This window comes from Poromitra crassiceps (genome assembly GCF_964638095.1).
Source record: "Poromitra crassiceps genome assembly, chromosome: 4".
Taxonomy (NCBI): Eukaryota; Metazoa; Chordata; class Actinopteri; order Beryciformes; family Melamphaidae; genus Poromitra; species Poromitra crassiceps.
The window spans coordinates 45,215,191-45,233,718 of record NC_139626.1 but is presented as its reverse complement, the minus strand read 5'-3'; the positions used below and the strand labels follow the sequence as shown (position 1 = coordinate 45,233,718).

Here is an 18,528-nt window from a genome sequence, read left to right as displayed (position 1 = left end):
CCTGAGGACAGGTGTGGTCAGTGTGGATGTGGGGACCCATCACAGACTGCGGAGCACATAATGAACAGCTGCCCAAAACACCGGCCACCAAACGGTGATCGTGGCTTAATTGACCTGGACGACGGCACAGTGGTCTGGCTCGCTTCAACGGAGCTGAAAGTCTAAGAACAAACGCCAGAAGAAGAAGTCATTGTATTTTTCCTACAGATACTTTAATACCCCCCTCTGGCTGTGAGGAGGCCATACTGTACCTGTTAACACTGCTCTGTGTGCAGACTGTGACGAGGCCATACTGTACTAACGTGTATAGGCCTACAAACGTGAATAACTTTGATGACTTTTGGAATGTAAATGCGCTTTTTTTTTTTACGTTTCAAAGGGCATAAAAGTGATTCACGTTTGTGAAGATTATCCTGCTGAATCCAAATTCGCGTTCCCAAAAACTTTTGTTAACCACAGACCTTATTTTTTGCATTTAAGTGAAATCCCCATTCTAAAACCCCATAGACTTTTCCACTGACGGACCAAAATGGCGGCAATTTCTGGTTAGGCCTACAAAAATACGTCATCCCTGTGGTACTCTATGCCGGTCTGGTCTGTCGCGACCAATACTAAACTCCACCCTAAACCTCGCAAAATGCATAGTTGTTTCTGAACATACTTCTAGTCAGGAATGGATAGTTCTATTCTATTATATTCTATACCACAACATTGAGCATTTAGTGCATCATGATAAAGGACTTCACTGGAAAATACGGGTGAAATCAGTCAGGGATTGCCAATGCCGTTTTTAGCACTGTCATTTGGTCACTTTCAACAATAAATATTTTAATTTACAGCAGGTCATAATACATTCTAATAAACTAGACAGTTTCACTGGAAATATGTTGCAAGGGAACAGTTTGAACCTTAGTTTTTTTTCCAGTCAGCTATTATTAGCAGAAACTGCAGTAAGATAGGGTCCATTTTGACTATTTATCTTGTCAAGTTGAAACTAAGGCTGGGTATCGCCACTGATTTCCCAATTCGATACGATTCCGATACACAAGGTCCCGATTCGATATCGATATTTCAGTTACACCACCAATTTTGCTTGTATATAATAGAGATGATCAAATAACTAACACTGTAAATTGTACAAAGAACCCTCTAACCTGGTAAAAGTATTAATGTCTGTTTACGAGATTTCGTTGCGCTACTGTAAGAACCAAACGACGCGAGTCTAACATGGTTGAAAGCTCAAGCATCCACGGGAAAAGGCGTAAAGGCATTATATCAAAATATTGATATTGGGATTTATGAATCGATATCGGTTCCTTCAAATGAATTATCGATTCGATATCGATATATTGTTGTTTTTTAACCCAGTCCGAGTTGGAACGCTCTATAATGTTGTCTAATAAAAAACTACCGGTATAAACAATTCAAAGTGCAGTAAAGGTGTGGGCATAGAGAGGCACTAAGCGGAAGCTGCTGGTGCTTGCACAACTCAAAAGGTCAAAGGTCATTTCTAGGGGTGTCACCATACACTCAGTTCACGATACGATACATGATATTGGGTTCACGATAACGATACAATACGATATTTTAACAATATCTTTTTGCGATCGATTTGTAAGTTGAGGGGGCATCCTCCACGCTAATTTGAGTCATTTCACCATTTTCATCCTCCGTGTCTGTAACGTCCCTCGTCTGTTCAAACAAAGCGACGAAAAGGAGAGCGAGCATGCAGTCAGATGCAGATCAGTGCCACCATGTTCAGCTTCTTTTTCTCGCGATATGAGATTTCATCTCAACGATACGTATTGTCACGTTTTGATATCGCGATATATTGTGACATCCCCCTAGTCATTTCTGTGTATTGCGATGCCTCAGCATCACGGGCCCTTATTCTTTGTCCTTGAATTTCTCTGCCCCACCGTTTCCTTGTTTTGGAAGGATTCCTTTATATTGTTTCTATTACTGCTGTCTGATCGCGCTCATCTGAGAGCTGGAGGGCAGCATAGATCACTCACCGCTCACTCTCTCTCTCTCACTGTCTCTCTCAATGCTCTCTCTCTCAGCGCTCTCTCTCTCTCTCTCTCTCTCTCACTGTCTCTCTCACTCTCTCTCTCTCAGCGCTCTCTCTCTCTCTCTCTCTCTCTCACTGTCTCTCTCACTCTCTCTCTCTCAGCGCTCTCTCTCTCTCTCTCTCTCTCTCACTGTCTCTCTCACTCTCTCTCTCTCAGCGCTCTCTCTCTCTCTCTCTCTCTCTCTCTCACTCTCTCTCAGCGCTCTCTCTCTCTCTCTCTCAGCGCTCTCTCTCTCTCTCTCTCTCTCAGCGCTCTCGCTCTCTCTCTCTCTGTGTATAACTGTAAAACTAATTACCAAACGGGAGCACGGCGGGAGAGAGAGAGAGAGGGGGGGGGGGGGGGGGGGGGGGGGTTGAACAGAACATACAGGAGAAACCCGGGGAAAATGGGCGAGTTGACAGGTCCTAGGCGGCACACAAACAGGCCTATGCCACAGCGAGAGAGGCAGAGAGCCAAGTTCCACTCCTACCATCCACACTCCATTCAACATGCGACACACCGCCGGAGCCTCTCTGGCTGTGTGCTGGAGGGGAGCAGCACTGATACCCTCTTAATGTTCTTTAAGCCGGGCCCAAGTGAAGAATCACTCATGTGCACCAGGTCCAGAGCCCGGGCCACGGCCATTGAGGCCTTGGCACAGTGCTGCGCTGTATTTATTGCTCCCTGCCATTTGAAAGGGGATTTGGGTCGTGATTTCTTGGTTTGGGACTGAGGTTTTTACACCTGCCAACCCCGAATACTAGTGTTTATTTAAAAATAATCCCACTTGTTAGGATCATTTAAATGGACATTCATGGTCTATAAGTGGAACTAGTTGGACCAGTATCTTAAATTATTGCCAGTGTGCATGCGTGTGTGTGTGTGTGTGTGTGTGTGTGTGTGTGTGTGTGTGTGTGTGTGTGTGTGTGTGTGTGTGTGTGTTGTGTGTTGTGTGTTGGGGGGGGGGTTTGAATGATGCAATTCAACATGCACTGGAGCTGCCTATGTATACTAATCAAACAATAAGACTACAGACACGAGTGCATATGATGGATGTGTGTGTCCACTCACCCTGGCACTCTGTCCAGCGATGAGCTGGTCATCCTCAGTCTGGACACTAGTCCTGCTGCGAGCGTCATAGTCCTCCTGCTCAAAGTCGGAGTCATCCTCCAACTCTTCTGGTGTCTGTGAGAAACAGAGAGAGAGAGAGAGAGTGAGGGAGAGAGAGAGAGAGATGGAGAGAAAGTATGAGAGAGAGAGAGAGAGAGAGAGAGATGTGAAGCTAAAAATAAAATGGGAAAAAAAATCGCAGGACTCCTGGATTGACACCCGAAAAGGAGAGTTTTCTTCGCCTTCATGCCTCATTGTGCTTTCTGTGTTTTTGTTTGCAATGTATAGAGCATAGACTGTATACAAATATGGACGGAGCTTCCGTGACATCGAATGTGACATTTGACATCACCGATCAATCACGCCCAAAACATAATAGTCTTCTTTTGATTGTCTATTTTACTCTAAACGGGTCACCCCCCCATACTTATCCTTTTTTGACAACAGCGCTGCAGCCATGATGTAAGGTATACGCCTTCAGTTCTTATCAATATACGATCTTTTGTGCAGATGATGACGTGCGATTATACAGCTGAACAGTCACCAACAGGACTCTGTTTTTTAATCAAGCATCAGCCGTTTTGCCAGAATTCCGGAGGTTTGGTCCCCCTTTAAGTATTACTGTAAAGTCGGGCATTTTAACATGGCGGTGAATCGGGGATTCACTCCCTTTTGGAGCCAGCCTCAAGTGGCCATTCGAGGGACTGCCGTTTTTGGCACTTCCGCGTAGTTACTTCATCCGTCCGGGCCCGAGGTTGCCGCTTAGCGTAGGGAGCCTCGTTGGGAGTTTCAGCCAATACCCAACATGGTATGTGACAGGCAGAGATGTCCTACAATTGAAAGAGTCAGATCAGCCTGAATTATTCAGCCGTCTTTCAGTGGGGTTTCAAGGTCCTTGCGTCATTGCTTTTGACGAGCTTGGTTTAGGCTACACGCACAGAAGACTATGTTCCCTCAACTGTGGGATCAAAGATACAATGAAAGGAGGGGGACTGGGGATCCTCTGTTAAGTGGATCAGGCTGCTTTTCGCCCACCTCCTCCCCTCAACTCGGCTCTTCTGTCCTATGAAAGCTAAAAGTCAACGTGATCTCGTGATTATGACAGATATCCCTTAGCCCCCATATTCATTAAAGTAAATACTCTGCCCGTTCTCCGAAGCCACATATCTTCTGAATATTCGGACACTAAAATGGCATTTTTCAGACAGACGGATCAGGAGAAAATTTAACTTGTTCAAGACCTGTCTCTAGCTCATCAACACACTCTCATGAGATTTGGCAACAGGAACTCGTGTCAGCAGGGAGCGATTAGCTAAAGCTACATGCGAAGTTCGTTGATGTAGTAGCTAAATCTGTGGCTAGAAAACAATTTTTTTTTTTTTTTTTAATGGAATATCTTCGTTTCAACTGTATTGAGCTAACAAGGCGCAGCTTTGTGCTTATATGTGTGGCTTGTGTGGAGTTTGGGGAACGCACGATTTCAGGTTAGCTTGCTAGGTCAGCACTAACCCCACTTAAAGCCTGCTTGAAGAAGAAGAAAAGTGGGGGCGGAGGGGGGGGTAACGAGACTTGGGGAGACCATTTGCATTTAAGAGACTTGCTGCTACCAGTTGTTAGAATTGGCGGAGCCTGCGGTGACCCATCTAGATAGTAATGGAAGGTCTATGGTGTAGCTCAGCCATGTCACCATCCATATCCACATTGCACTATTGTAGTATATGACTCAATGACACATACAGTAAACACAAAACATGTTAACTTGAACTAGTCGCAAGCACGAGGACGCAGAAGTAACCCTGAAAGCTGCAATCCCTCGAATGGCCGCTTGTGGCAGGACTCAGAAGTCCCGTCATTCCCGTTCACCCCCATGTTAAAATGCCCCACTTTGTAAGGATTAAGCATCTTTACAGCCTGGACCGAAACACGGTTTTGGTCTATATAGTTAATTTCACCTTTTCATAACAACTGTAGGGGGGGAATCTCTTATATAACTCGCCCTTTAGGAGTAAAATAGATTATATAAAAGGGGGTGATTGACAGGTCGCCTGTCCAGTGATCACGCAGCTTGCCGATCACGGACCAATAGCAGGCGGCGCTGTGGCTCTGGGAAACCCCCATCTCACATGAGCTGCACAAGGACCCCAAGATGACTCCAAGATCACAAAAAGTGGTTTTGAGGTTCAATGAGTTGGAACAAGGAAAGGGAGAAGCCACATTACATTTCAAAATAGAAGCATTATAAACGGGACTAAGTTTGTTAGTCTCTTTGCAGTAGTTTTCTGCTTATCTTTGGCATAAAGACAAATCATGTTTAAATATTACACGTATTATATACCTGGTGACTTGTATGCTTGTAATTAATTAACAAGGTATTCTTTGGAAAAATATCAGCGCTCTCATTTGTCATTATTTTCTGTCTCTTTTTCTACCAAATGGAAATAGTAAATAATATATCTTGGTACGTGAAATAAACACGATATGACGATATGACCATAGTTGAGTTATATGTTGTGTAATCTTCTCAAGGTGACTCCTTAATGAGTCTTTGCAAACGTTGGTATTTTTTCTTCCCAAGTGCAGGTCTGGCTGTTTTTGTCACGAGCAGGACTGCATCTACAGTAAATAGTGGTCAAATTGCAGTGCTCAGTCTCCAATCACTGTTCAATTTCATATAGTAGTACATGTTCCAGTCTGTGTGTGTGTGTGTGTGTGTGTGTGTGTGTGTGTGTGTGTGTGTGTGTGTGTGTGTGTGTGTGTGTGTGTGTGTGTGTGTGTGTGTGTGTGTGTGCGCGCGCGGGCGCGCACAAGTACCTGCATGAGTACATGGCTACCAGAGCAAAAACAGTTTTCAAGAACTTTCATTGAAACTCTATACTCTCCTCAAGACCAGACTCAGTTTCGAAACACTGTGGAGAATCGCTTTCTTAATCCAGTGATTGAGCATAAGATCTCTGCCATACGAATTCTAAAGGAGCAATAACCCAGTTTATAGAGAAGAAAAAAATACACGGACACATTCAAATGTGCACACACACACACACACACACACACACACACACACACACACACACACACACGAAAACCGATATTACATGTGGCACCAACATTTTGCCATAAATATTATGAAGTTATACAACAGAGAAAGCAGGGCTCCTCCAAGTTGTTTCCTCTGGAAGTAATTGAACTTGGATGGGATTATGATGCCAGTTGGTCCCGGGCAGTTCAAAGCTGCCTGTTTTACATTATTTACCAACATCAAATTATTTTCCATAATTAGATCCCCCCCCCCCCCCCTTCACCACCACAGCTGCACTGGGAAACTTTCCAGCCTGCATAAAGTTGAATTAATGAATTAGCATGGTGAACAGAGAGAAGGGCCAGCTGGGGTGAAAAATGCAGATAGCGCTATCGTGTTGTTATGCTATGCTTTTATCACGACAGGCTATTAAATATCCTGCCGGCGTGGCGAGACGTAGAGCAAAGTGACGAGCGCGTGATTCACAATGTGTCATTTTAAATGGCCGTTCCATTGAATTTCTAAACTCAATTACCTTTTTTCTTAACCCCTGGGACAAATACAGTCTATTTTTCTACCAGCCCAACATTCAATATTGTCCCCCCGATAGCCAGCGGCGTGACAGTTTGCTCTGCCACCCGGCGTCCCACAGATGTGTAGCTCAAATGAGAATGAACTGGCGACGACTGAAAAAGGCGACTGTGAGCGAGAGGAATTTGCCTCGTAAGTCAAAGTGAGGCTCACAAGCGCCCGTAACCTGCCTAATGATTCAGGATCGCTTATTCTCGTGGGGTTTTTTTTTTTGTATAGAGCTTCTGCTTTCTAGCTTTGTGTACATTCAGGAATATTCACTGGACTGTAAAAAGGGCACAAAACATAATGTAAGTTCTTGAAACTCAGTAGTGGTACAGTATTCCCCTATAAACCTTCTCACATCTCACATGCGGGGAAGTGGTTATGGAGAAACACGGAGATCATAGATCTCGTAGATTTTTGTATAATTCATTTACATGCTGTGCATAAAAGCCAACATTTTACAGTGCAGAGTAAATGTATGAGATCAACTGTAAGAATCGGAAGAATCGGCGAGGATACAGGCGCATTAACATATTCAGCAACAAAAGAGCCCAAACCAATTATTCAGATGTCCACACTGACAAAATATCCGATCAACTGCTTTAAATATACAGCAGAAGCTGGAGAGAAATGACTTTGCTGGGCCTTCGTCAGCATTTCTCACCACATTTATTTCTGCCTGACTCTTGCTGAGCATTTGAAACATTGCGAGTCATTTTAGTAAGTGCATTCCTTTTGCTGTGTTGGGAAGCGGAACGGACATAACCCGTATCATGAGGACAGCTTTCCTGATGTCTGTTGGGAGGGGGAACGGACATAACCGTATCATGAGGACAGCTTTCCTGATGTCTGTTGGGAGGGGGAACGGACATAACCGTATCATGAGGACAGCTTATCCTGATGTCTGTTGGGAGGGGGAACGGACATAACCGTATCATGAGGACAGCTTTCCTGATGTCTGTTGGGAGGGGGAACGGACATAACCGTATCATGAGGACAGCTTTCCTGGTGTCTGTTGGGAGGGGGAACGGACATAACCGTATCATGAGGACAGCTTTCCTGATGTCTGTTGGGAGGGGGAACGGACATAACCGTATCATGAGGACAGCTTTCCTGATGTCTGTTGGGAGGGGGAACGGACATAACCGTATCATGAGGACAGCTTTCCTGATGTCTGTTGGGAGGGGGAACGGACATAACCGTATCATGAGGACAGCTTTCCTGATGTCTGTTGGGAGGGGGAACGGACATAACCGTATCATGAGGACAGCTTTCCTGATGTCTGTTGGGAGGGGGAACGGACATAACCGTATCATGAGGACAGCTTATCCTGATGTCTGTTGGGAGGGGGAACGGACATAACCGTATCATGAGGACAGCTTTCCTGATGTCTGTTGGGAGGGGGAACGGACATAACCGTATCATGAGGACAGCTTTCCTGATGTCTGTTGGGAGGGGGAACGGACATAACCGTATCATGAGGACAGCTTTCCTGATGTCTGTTGGGAGGGGGAACGGACATAACCGTATCATGAGGACAGCTTATCCTGATGTCTGTTGGGAGGGGGAACGGACATAACCGTATCATGAGGACAGCTTATCCTGATGTCTGTTGGGAGGGGGAACGGACATAACCGTATCATGAGGACAGCTTTCCTGGTGTGTGTTGGGAGGGGGAACGGACATAACCGTATCATGAGGACAGCTTTCCTGATGTCTGTTGGGAGGGGGAACGGACATAACCGTATCATGAGGACAGCTTATCCTGATGTCTGTTGGGAGGGGGAACGGACATAACCGTATCATGAGGACAGCTTATCCTGATGTCTGTTGGGAGGGGGAACGGACATAACCGTATCATGAGGACAGCTTTCCTGATGTCTGTTGGGAGGGGGAACGGACATAACCGTATCATGAGGACAGCTTTCCTGATGTCTGTTGGGAGGGGGAACGGACATAACCGTATCATGAGGACAGCTTTCCTGATGTCTGTTGGGAGGGGGAACGGACATAACCGTATCATGAGGACAGCTTATCCTGATGTCTGTTGGGAGGGGGAACGGACATAACCGTATCATGAGGACAGCTTTCCTGATGTCTGTTGGGAGGGGGAACGGACATAACCGTATCATGAGGACAGCTTTCCTGATGTCTGTTGGGAGGGGGAACGGACATAACCGTATCATGAGGACAGCTTTCCTGATGTCTGTTGGGAGGGGGAACGGACATAACCGTATCATGAGGACAGCTTATCCTGATGTCTGTTGGGAGGGGGAACGGACATAACCGTATCATGAGGACAGCTTTCCTGGTGTGTGTTGGGAGGGGGAACGGACATAACCGTATCATGAGGACAGCTTTCCTGATGTCTGTTGGGAGGGGGAACGGACATAACCGTATCATGAGGACAGCTTATCCTGATGTCTGTTGGGAGGGGGAACGGACATAACCGTATCATGAGGACAGCTTATCCTGATGTCTGTTGGGAGGGGGAACGGACATAACCGTATCATGAGGACAGCTTTCCTGGTGTCTGTTGGGAGGGGGAACGGACATAACCGTATCATGAGGACAGCTTTCCTGATGTCTGTTGGGAGGGGGAACGGACATAACCGTATCATGAGGACAGCTTTCCTGATGTCTGTTGGGAGGGGGAACGGACATAACCGTATCATGAGGACAGCTTTCCTGATGTCTGTTGGGAGGGGGAACGGACATAACCGTATCATGAGGACAGCTTTCCTGATGTCTGTTGGGAGGGGGAACGGACATAACCGTATCATGAGGACAGCTTATCCTGATGTCTGTTGGGAGGGGGAACGGACATAACCGTATCATGAGGACAGCTTTCCTGATGTCTGTTGGGAGGGGGAACGGACATAACCGTATCATGAGGACAGCTTTCCTGATGTCTGTTGGGAGGGGGAACGGACATAACCGTATCATGAGGACAGCTTATCCTGATGTCTGTTGGGAGGGGGAACGGACATAACCGTATCATGAGGACAGCTTTCCTGGTGTGTGTTGGGAGGGGGAACGGACATAACCGTATCATGAGGACAGCTTTCCTGATGTCTGTTGGGAGGGGGAACGGACATAACCGTATCATGAGGACAGCTTATCCTGATGTCTGTTGGGAGGGGGAACGGACATAACCGTATCATGAGGACAGCTTATCCTGATGTCTGTTGGGAGGGGGAACGGACATAACCGTATCATGAGGACAGCTTTCCTGATGTCTGTTGGGAGGGGGAACGGACATAACCGTATCATGAGGACAGCTTATCCTGATGTCTGTTGGGAGGGGGAACGGACATAACCGTATCATGAGGACAGCTTATCCTGATGTCTGTTGGGAGGGGGAACGGACGTACCCGTATCATGAGGACAGCTTTCCTGATGTCTGTTGGGAGGGGGAACGGACATAACCGTATCATGAGGACAGCTTATCCTGATGTCTGTTGGGAGGGGGAACGGACATAACCGTATCATGAGGACAGCTTATCCTGATGTCTGTTGGGAGGGGGAACGGACATACCCGTATCATGAGGACAGCTTTTCTGATGTCTGTTGGGAGGGGGAACGGACGTACCCGTATCATGAGGACAGCTTATCCTGATGTCTGTTGGGAGGGGGAACGGACATACCCGTATCATGAGGACAGCTTTCCTGATGTCTGTTGGGAGGGGGAACGGACATACCCGTATCATGAGGACAGCTTTCCTGATGTCTGTTGGGAGGGGGAACGGACGTACCCGTATCATGAGGACAGCTTTCCTGATGTCACGGACACCGTCGTAGACCAAACGGGACGCATCGATGAACTCGTTCTCCTCAAAGGCCTGTGGGGGGTTCGTACTCAGCGCCTCGATGGCGACCTCCACTTGTTCAGCAAATCGTGGCATGACTGCAGGGGAATATAGGCAACACAGAAGGAGGTAGAGAGAGAGATAAAAGAAAGACAAGATGATTTTATTTATTTATGTATTTATGTATTTATTTATTTAATATTTTTATTCTTATCAGCCCTTCTAAAGGATGGAATCTTATCATTTATGTAGGGGCAATTCTAGGCTCAGACCTTTAGGAGGGCTTACCCCCTAATGAGAATTTGCATGCATGCAGCGTCTTGCAAAAGTGTTTCGACACCTCCCCTCTCCCCAAATCAATAATTTCACTGAATACATTCATATGTTTTATCTATATGATATTTTAATTCACAACAATAGTACTTTTAATGAATTACTAATAAGTAACATGAGGTTTGCACCACAAACCTGAATGGTAAGTATTCATCTCCTTTCACTTTAGCAAACCTCAATTCAGTTGGGTACACAATGTTACCTTCAGAAGCAACCTAATTAGTTGGGTGCTCGATTGTAGTGTATAATAATAATAATGATAATGATAATGATAATAATAATAATGGTTCAGAATGAACAATCACAGATTTCAATATAATACAGAGAGGACCCTCAGTTAGTTAAGGCAAAGGCTCTATCATGACCAGAACTTTCCAAAGTAAGTAAAAGATCAAGTTATGGAAAAGCAGATATGGGGGGAACTGTACAAAACCATGAGTGAGGGTTTGTTCCAATGCTTCAATTCACTGTCCATAAATGTACTGAAATATACCATGAAGGCCAATTCCAAAGAAACAGTGTGGCGGCTTTAAATAAAATAATAAAGAGCATCAGTTAGAATCTCCCCACAAGACCACCTGAAGACCTAATGACCCTGAGAAACACTTTAGAAAACGTAATGCTGTGATGCAGTATCAATCACTTTTGAAAATGGGAGATTTGTGTGATTTCGCCAATGTTGACGATTGGATGACAAGCACCATTTTCTGAAAATGGCTACTGAAAATGGCCCACTTATCGTCAATCTACCTGGAAATCCCATACATTTTCTGAATGGTACAGTAGGCGTCTAGACTAGAGTTTACATGAGGCTGTGATTATCCTAGAGCTCACAATACTGTAGGTCATTTTATACAGTTATAAAAATGCAGAGCTGACATGTCAGACATGGCTGTAAAGCCAAGACACGTGCCGTTCTAATGAACCCAATTTCATTCAGATATATTGATGTGAGAAGTCAAGGGACCCGTTTGAAAATACTCATGCCCGTTGACCCATTTACCTTTGTCAAAACGTTTGCTGACTTTGGAGCTATGTTACACCCTCTTCCCAGCGAGCTAGCGCAACATAGCTGCCTACAGGACGTATTTCTGTGGATGTCTAGTATTAGTGGCGCTGAAATGAAATTTAAGAGAGGCTAAATTAAAATCCATACATTTAGGAAAGATATGCTGTGTTTGTGTAGTATCGTAATGTATATCATCTAGTAAGTGTATAACCTATGTTGTGTGTAGATATTATGATGTAATATACTGTGATGATATATGCAAAGCCCTTTCAGACATGCTTGTGTGGGCTATAAACATAACTGAACAACAGCATGGTGAGAGTAGAATGACTTTTACTTTCTCCAGTCAATGACATGCACGCTACACACTTTGCATCAGAAACACTTGTGAGCAGCAGCGGGGTCTCTCTTCTCGTCAGCGCGTGAGCAGCAGCGGGGTCTCCCTTCTCGTCAGCTCGCTGGCGTACTTAAGAGAACGGCACCATGTCACCCCAAACCTCCCGCGTGAGACGCCATATCCGCACACTGCAAGCCAATTAGCCGGTTCACCTTGGCTCACTCGCGCTACAGGAAGATGTGCCTGTCTGTCACACATCTGTTTGTGCATGTGTGTGTGTGTGTGTGTGTGTGTGTGTGTGTGTGTGTGTGTGTGTGTGTGTGAGAGAGTGTGTAATCTGCGAGTAGCTGGCTGTGTGTGTGTTTGCGTTACAGCACAATGACGCTGACTTGCAAGCTCAGCCTGTCAAATCAAACTGCCGATGACGAGAAACAATTTCTTCAAAGTCTTTTGAACTGAACAAAAGGCAAGCGACAAAAGAAAATTCCCTATTGACCATAAAAAAAATAAGGTTGGTTTTGTTGTCAGTATCAATTGGCCAGAGCTAATGGAGGCGCTTTATGTTCTTTGTGTCTTCAAATGAATTGTGTTGAATGTGAATCGACATGCTCAATATTCAAGCGTACAGACGGCACGTTTGAATATTTAGCAGACGGCCCCGCTACATAACCGGCTGTTGAGTCGCAATAATTGAATGCAGACGACATTTAATAATGCAAGGTTTTATTAATGACTTTGTGCCGAGGCAAATTATCATACCAAAAAGCTACGGCCTACCTGGCCGGATAGCTAACGACGACAAAAGGTCGGCTAACATGATGATGATATAATATCTAGGCGCCTTTTTATAGACGCTCACTTGTGACTGTGCCACAAATCCATTAGCCTTTAGCCTTTAGCAATCCCCGATGAATAAACATATTTACTGTAGGGGGGGGGGAGAGAGAGAGAGAGAGAGAGAGAGAGAGAGAGAGAGAGAGAGAGAGAGAGAGAGAGAGAGAGAGAGAAAAGAGAGAGAGAGAGAGAGAGAAAGAGAGTGTAGATCGGGGTGATGGCTCACTACTTGTCTGCTTTTTGACATGTACTAGAAAAGACGGCCATGATCCTCTACCGGGTACTTTTAAAATATTCAGTGGCAAATATGTATATATGAAAGAACAGAGTGGGTTTTGGAGAGCAGCTATTTGGACTGATTTAGGCCGAGACCCTTTAGAGGGGAGAAGACAGGTCTAATGAGGACACACGGAGGGGGGACACGGAGCGGGGACACAGGGTGGAGAAGACAGGTCTAATGAGGACACACGGAGCGGGGAAACGGGAGAGAAGACAAATGCAGTCTGGCAGCTGGACTGAGAGCCTGCACCACAACTCCAACTGTGCGCTTGTCATTCTGCACAGCGTCCTCTTCTTTCAAGTGTGAAGTGAGTTAAATCAATTACCTCGCCTGCATTAAAGCGGTATCTACAGTATATACTTATTTGTCTGATATGAAACATTGGCAATATTACACCAAACATAAAAGGTGGTACAAAAAAGTCTGCCCCCTTTTTCTTTTCATTTTAATTCAGTTTAATCCACTTAGTGGAGAAGCGTAAAATAGGCTTTTGGGAATCGCTGGGAAGGCGTTTTAAATAGAAATATTTAAATGTTCTCCGAGCTCTTAATGAGCAAAGTTGCTGATGGTAAGGAGCAATTTCACTCATTCCAGTTGAGAAATGATGAAGGGAATTGAATGTGACCGTGTAGGAATGGATTTTTTTCGCCCTCTTAGGCTTAACCAGAGTTTAAATGAGAAGTTAGGGAAGTACAATGAATGCTTAAAAACCTCACCGCAGAGGAGGTTGTGCCCCTGTGAGTGCGCTTAATGAGCTCCAAACAGCAGAACCTGCATATTATTTTGATATTTAAAACCTCAATTCACACGGGGAGAGCTTAATTTAGATATAATAAAATGAGGTAAAATCAAAAGCGGGGACAAAAAGCACATTAAATCACAGACTGCAACGTTGACCTTAAAATCGGATGTGTCAGGACTTTGATTTGTGTTAGTCTTAGAGGCGAGGCCTTTGCCAAGTCTGACTGGAAAGCTTCTCGCCCACCAATATGATTTAAGACTTGGCCGCTCCTGCCTCGAGACTCGCTTGGTCACTGTTCTGCTCTCCTACACCGCAACCCCGGTGAAAATGTCTTACCTACCTCCTCGCACTACATACTGCTGACTCTCACAGCAATATCCTCATCAGCGCTTTCTTCTACCACCCACCTCCAGTCGTGCACTCTTCGAGAGACCTCTCCTCCCCTCCTTGGGTTCGCCATCTGCTTCCTTCTCTGGCTAAAACCTCGTTCCCCCATCTGTCATGCACCCTGCCACAGCCTCCAGCTCGCCCTCGTCTCTCTCCCTGTGTGTTTTTCTGTGTGTGTCTGTCCGTGCTGTTTGTCCCGATGCAGAGCCTGCAGATCCCGCCCACCCGTTTACCCGCCCAACATGCCTGCTCCACCTTTCTGATCATCTCGTTATCCAATCACCCGCCTGCCAGTTTGACCGCACACCTGTGTTCCTACGTTCCTCATTAGTCTCAGCAATATATATCTATACTGTACCCGGGCCGTTTCTCAATAAGCGTTCTTGTGTGTTCTTGCGTTCTTGTGTGCTTGTGAAACGTCATCAGTCGCAGCCCAAGTACTGTTCCAATACAAAGTTCACATTTCGCCAAGAACGCTTAAAATTCCCCGATGTTCTCGACACGCCCACTTTACCGAGGATGCTCTGGTTGGTGACTTGTGTCAACTTGGCAAGGCAGATATCCCAGCATGCATTTCGGCATAAGCAGAGGCAGAACGCAGCAGAGAAGACGCCATAAGCTCCGGAAAGTTTTTTACAATTTAAAGTTTTATTTCATCACTAAATTAATTTCTGGTGACTTTTGATGCCTACAAGCAGGGTAGTAGGTTTCAATAAGTGCCACTTTACGAACATTTATGGCGAAAAATGGCAAAAAGTTCCAGAGCACAATTGGCTGCATCTACATCAGCTGAGCTTTTTATTTGTGTAGTACTGCAGGCGGCCTCTGCGCTGGTATTGCGCAATACCCTCAAGAACGCATCGTCTCAAACTGCCAACAGCGTCATGTGTGCTTGTGACCGAGCAAGTTCATTCTTCCAAGAACGACTAGCAAGAACGTTCTCCCCAAGAACACAAGAACAAGAATGCATTCTTGGTATTGAGAAACGGCCCCGGCCTCTGTGCACCTTCTCTGCCAGATCGCCATTTGTCTTTTCGCTGAACTGTGTTACGAGCGGCCCAATCCTGCAAGTAGAGTCGCCGTTCTTTGGTTGTGTGGGAACGACGTGACGTCACACCCGAGTTGACCGCCTCCCAGTACAACAAGTCTGAGTTATTTTTTTATTTCTTTCCACGGAGTGGGGGAAGTGGGGATTGCTCTACCCTCTGTAGCCGTTGTTAGAAATACCAGTTGATAACAACACATTCCAGGTATTTTGCGCATACAAACACCGTAGCAACATGTCCGCAGATACTGTAGAAGTCGGACAGTACCGCGAGTATGACCGATTTAATACGACACAAATAAGACAGAAGTGCTAATGAACTGTATTATTACTACAGCTTTCACTAATTGAGCATATTGCGTTATTTCTGGCAGGCCACGGAGTCAAGCTCAGCTCACAAACCCAGCCCACATCAGCTGATTTCCTTCTATTGCTTTCAATTGGCAAATCTCATAGAGAGCGCCCTATTTCAAGCTGCTTCATTTCCACCTTGTTTTCTTCCGGCTTTCTCTGCAAGGAGTTTGTAACCCACCTCCACCTCAATTCAATTCAATTCAATTCAATTAAAAAAAACTGTATTAGTCCCGCAAGGGGCAATTTAAGGCATGAATACTGCAAACAAGCTGTACTTTGTACACATCCAAAAACAATACAAGAAACAAGACAACATCACACTGATAAAGCAAAGATCCCTGATTACAATGTATCCAACACCACAAAGGAATATACGTGTCAGATCAATATAAATTAAATTCAGTCAATACAATCCAAGTGCATATTAGACTTGTTCAAAGGTTCAAATCAAAAGGTCAAGGTGCAGACTTAGTCTATATAAACTGACCATTTCTTGTACTGTGGCTGTTCACCAGTCGAATGGCCTCTGGAACAAAACCGTCCTTCTGTTTGTTTTGCAGGCAGGCTGTCTAAAGTGCTTTCCTGATGGCATTAAGTCAAAACAGACATGAAGGACATGTGTGGAGTCATTGATTATCTTGTGCGCTTTCTTGAGCACTATTAAACTGTACTAGGGATCTTTGTATTTTGCCTATAATTTTAGAGCTAAGGTTGACAACACCTTGCAGTCTGTTCTTGTCTTTTTGACAGAGGGATGAGAACCAGCAGATAAATGAAAATGTTAAAATACTTTCAATAAAAGAAGAATAGAACGTGGCCAGAATTCTCTGGTCGACTCCAAAGGAGTTTAGTTTACGAAGACAGTACAGACGCTGATGAGCTTTTTTTACAACAACATCTGTATTGTCACTGAATCTCAGTTTGTCATCAAACACAGTTCCCAGATATTTATAGTTCTGGACAATTTCCACATCAGCTCCGTGGATGGTTGTTGGGGCGATGTCGATGTGTTTTGGTGAGATTACAATTTCTTTGGTTTTGGACACATTTAGATCTAGAAGAGAGCGATCACACCAGTCTACAAAGTCTTGTATTATGGGTCCATGTGATTGGTCTGACTGACTGACAAGAGATAAGATAACACTGTCGTCAGCAAATTTTATAATATGGTGATTTTTATATTTGCTAAGACAGTCGTTTGTGTATAAAATAAAAAGAAAGGAAGAAAGAAAGAACACAGCCCTGCGGTGACCCAGTGGAAATTAAAATCGATTTGGAGCTTTTTCCATTTATACTTACTGTCTGAGTTCTACTAGTAAGAAAACTAATAATCCATCTGATGAGTTGATGATCCAAGTGAAAATAATTTATAAGTTTTTCTACTAATATGTGAGGTTGCATTGTATTAAAGGCTGATGAAAAATCAACAAAAAGTAATCTTGCATATGTGTTTTTTTGTTCCAGGTGTTCGTGTACAGAATTCAAAATAAATAACTTGGCATCATCAACACCTCTCTCAGGCTTATATGCAAATAAGCTAAGCTCCTCCTTTCATGCTGTGTCTGACTTAAAGGGATACACCACTTTTTTGGAAGTTTAGCTCATTTGCCACATCAAACCCCACATAACCAAGATACACCATGCCTTACCGGCACTGTCCGCTCAGTTTACAGTGAGCTACAGTCGTGAAGTTAGTAATTATCTATATTAAGGAAAATAAGTAGCCGGCACTACTTTCCAAACATGGCCGCCGACCTCTTTTCCTTCCAAAAAGACAGATTATGTGCATTTTGGATTAACATTTCATTGTGTGGTGAGTACCCGAAGCACAACATGTATTTTGGCGCCGTGAGACGTGTGTTTTGGCAGATTTTTAACAGCTGTACCATTAGTCTCCATTCTATAGCGATAATTACTAACTTCATGACTGTAGCTCACTGTAAACTGAGCGGACAGTGCCAGTAAGGCATGGTGTATCTTGGTTAGGTGGGGGGGGGGTGTGGCAAATGAGCTAAACTTCCAAAAAAAGTGGTGTATCCCTTTAAACAATAGCATTTCTGCTGTCATTTGTTGCTTGCTCTGTTCTGTAACTGGGGGGTCTCTGCTGCTGCTCTCCCTGCCTCATGCTTTCCATGGAAGCGCATGGAAGGGCAGGGAGATCCCAGAACAGAGTCATACCGCCAAATATCAATATTGCATAATGATAGCTAATAAAGTTTATTTTTGACTATAATGGTCCTGACAGAACTGTTGATGCGCAGAGCAACCACCTTGGATTCTGAGGTCGGGGTTGGTGAGGATCTTCTGACTCTCCGAGTCGGAAATTTGACTCGAGTTGAAATAATTCCACCTCCCCACTTCAAATGAAAGGCACCATTACTCTACCTCTGTCTGCTACCGGTAATTCTGCACTTGAGTCCTTCCTGACCCGAGACACCACCATCATCATCATAATAATAGATGGAAAATGGAAGAGTGACTCATCGTGTTCAGCGACTGTGTGCCGTATACCTGGGCCGCACAGGGAGGCCATTTTGAGCATAAAGGGAGCACAGAGCCGCTCATACTACACTGGTTCAAAACAGGCTGCAAATTGCTTCGTTTCCTGTCTTTATTAATGGTCACAAAAAAATGTCTCAAAAGCA

General features: G+C 44.8%; 1 protein-coding gene across 6 annotated transcripts in view; it reads right to left on the bottom strand.

The window, feature by feature from the left end:
• ctnna2 (catenin (cadherin-associated protein), alpha 2) overlaps window positions 1-18,528 on the bottom strand; it is a gene marked incomplete at both ends in the record, with an annotated part of 596,683 nt that overhangs the window by 27,047 nt on the left and 551,108 nt on the right. For all 6 annotated transcript variants that reach the window (XM_083634725.1, XM_083634723.1, XM_083634724.1 and 3 more), the window contains 2 exons: window positions 3,123-3,236; window positions 10,509-10,660. In XM_083634725.1, the coding sequence (XP_083490851.1) occupies window positions 3,123-3,236; window positions 10,509-10,660 (266 nt within the window). The remainder of the gene's footprint in view (window positions 1-3,122; window positions 3,237-10,508; window positions 10,661-18,528) is intronic.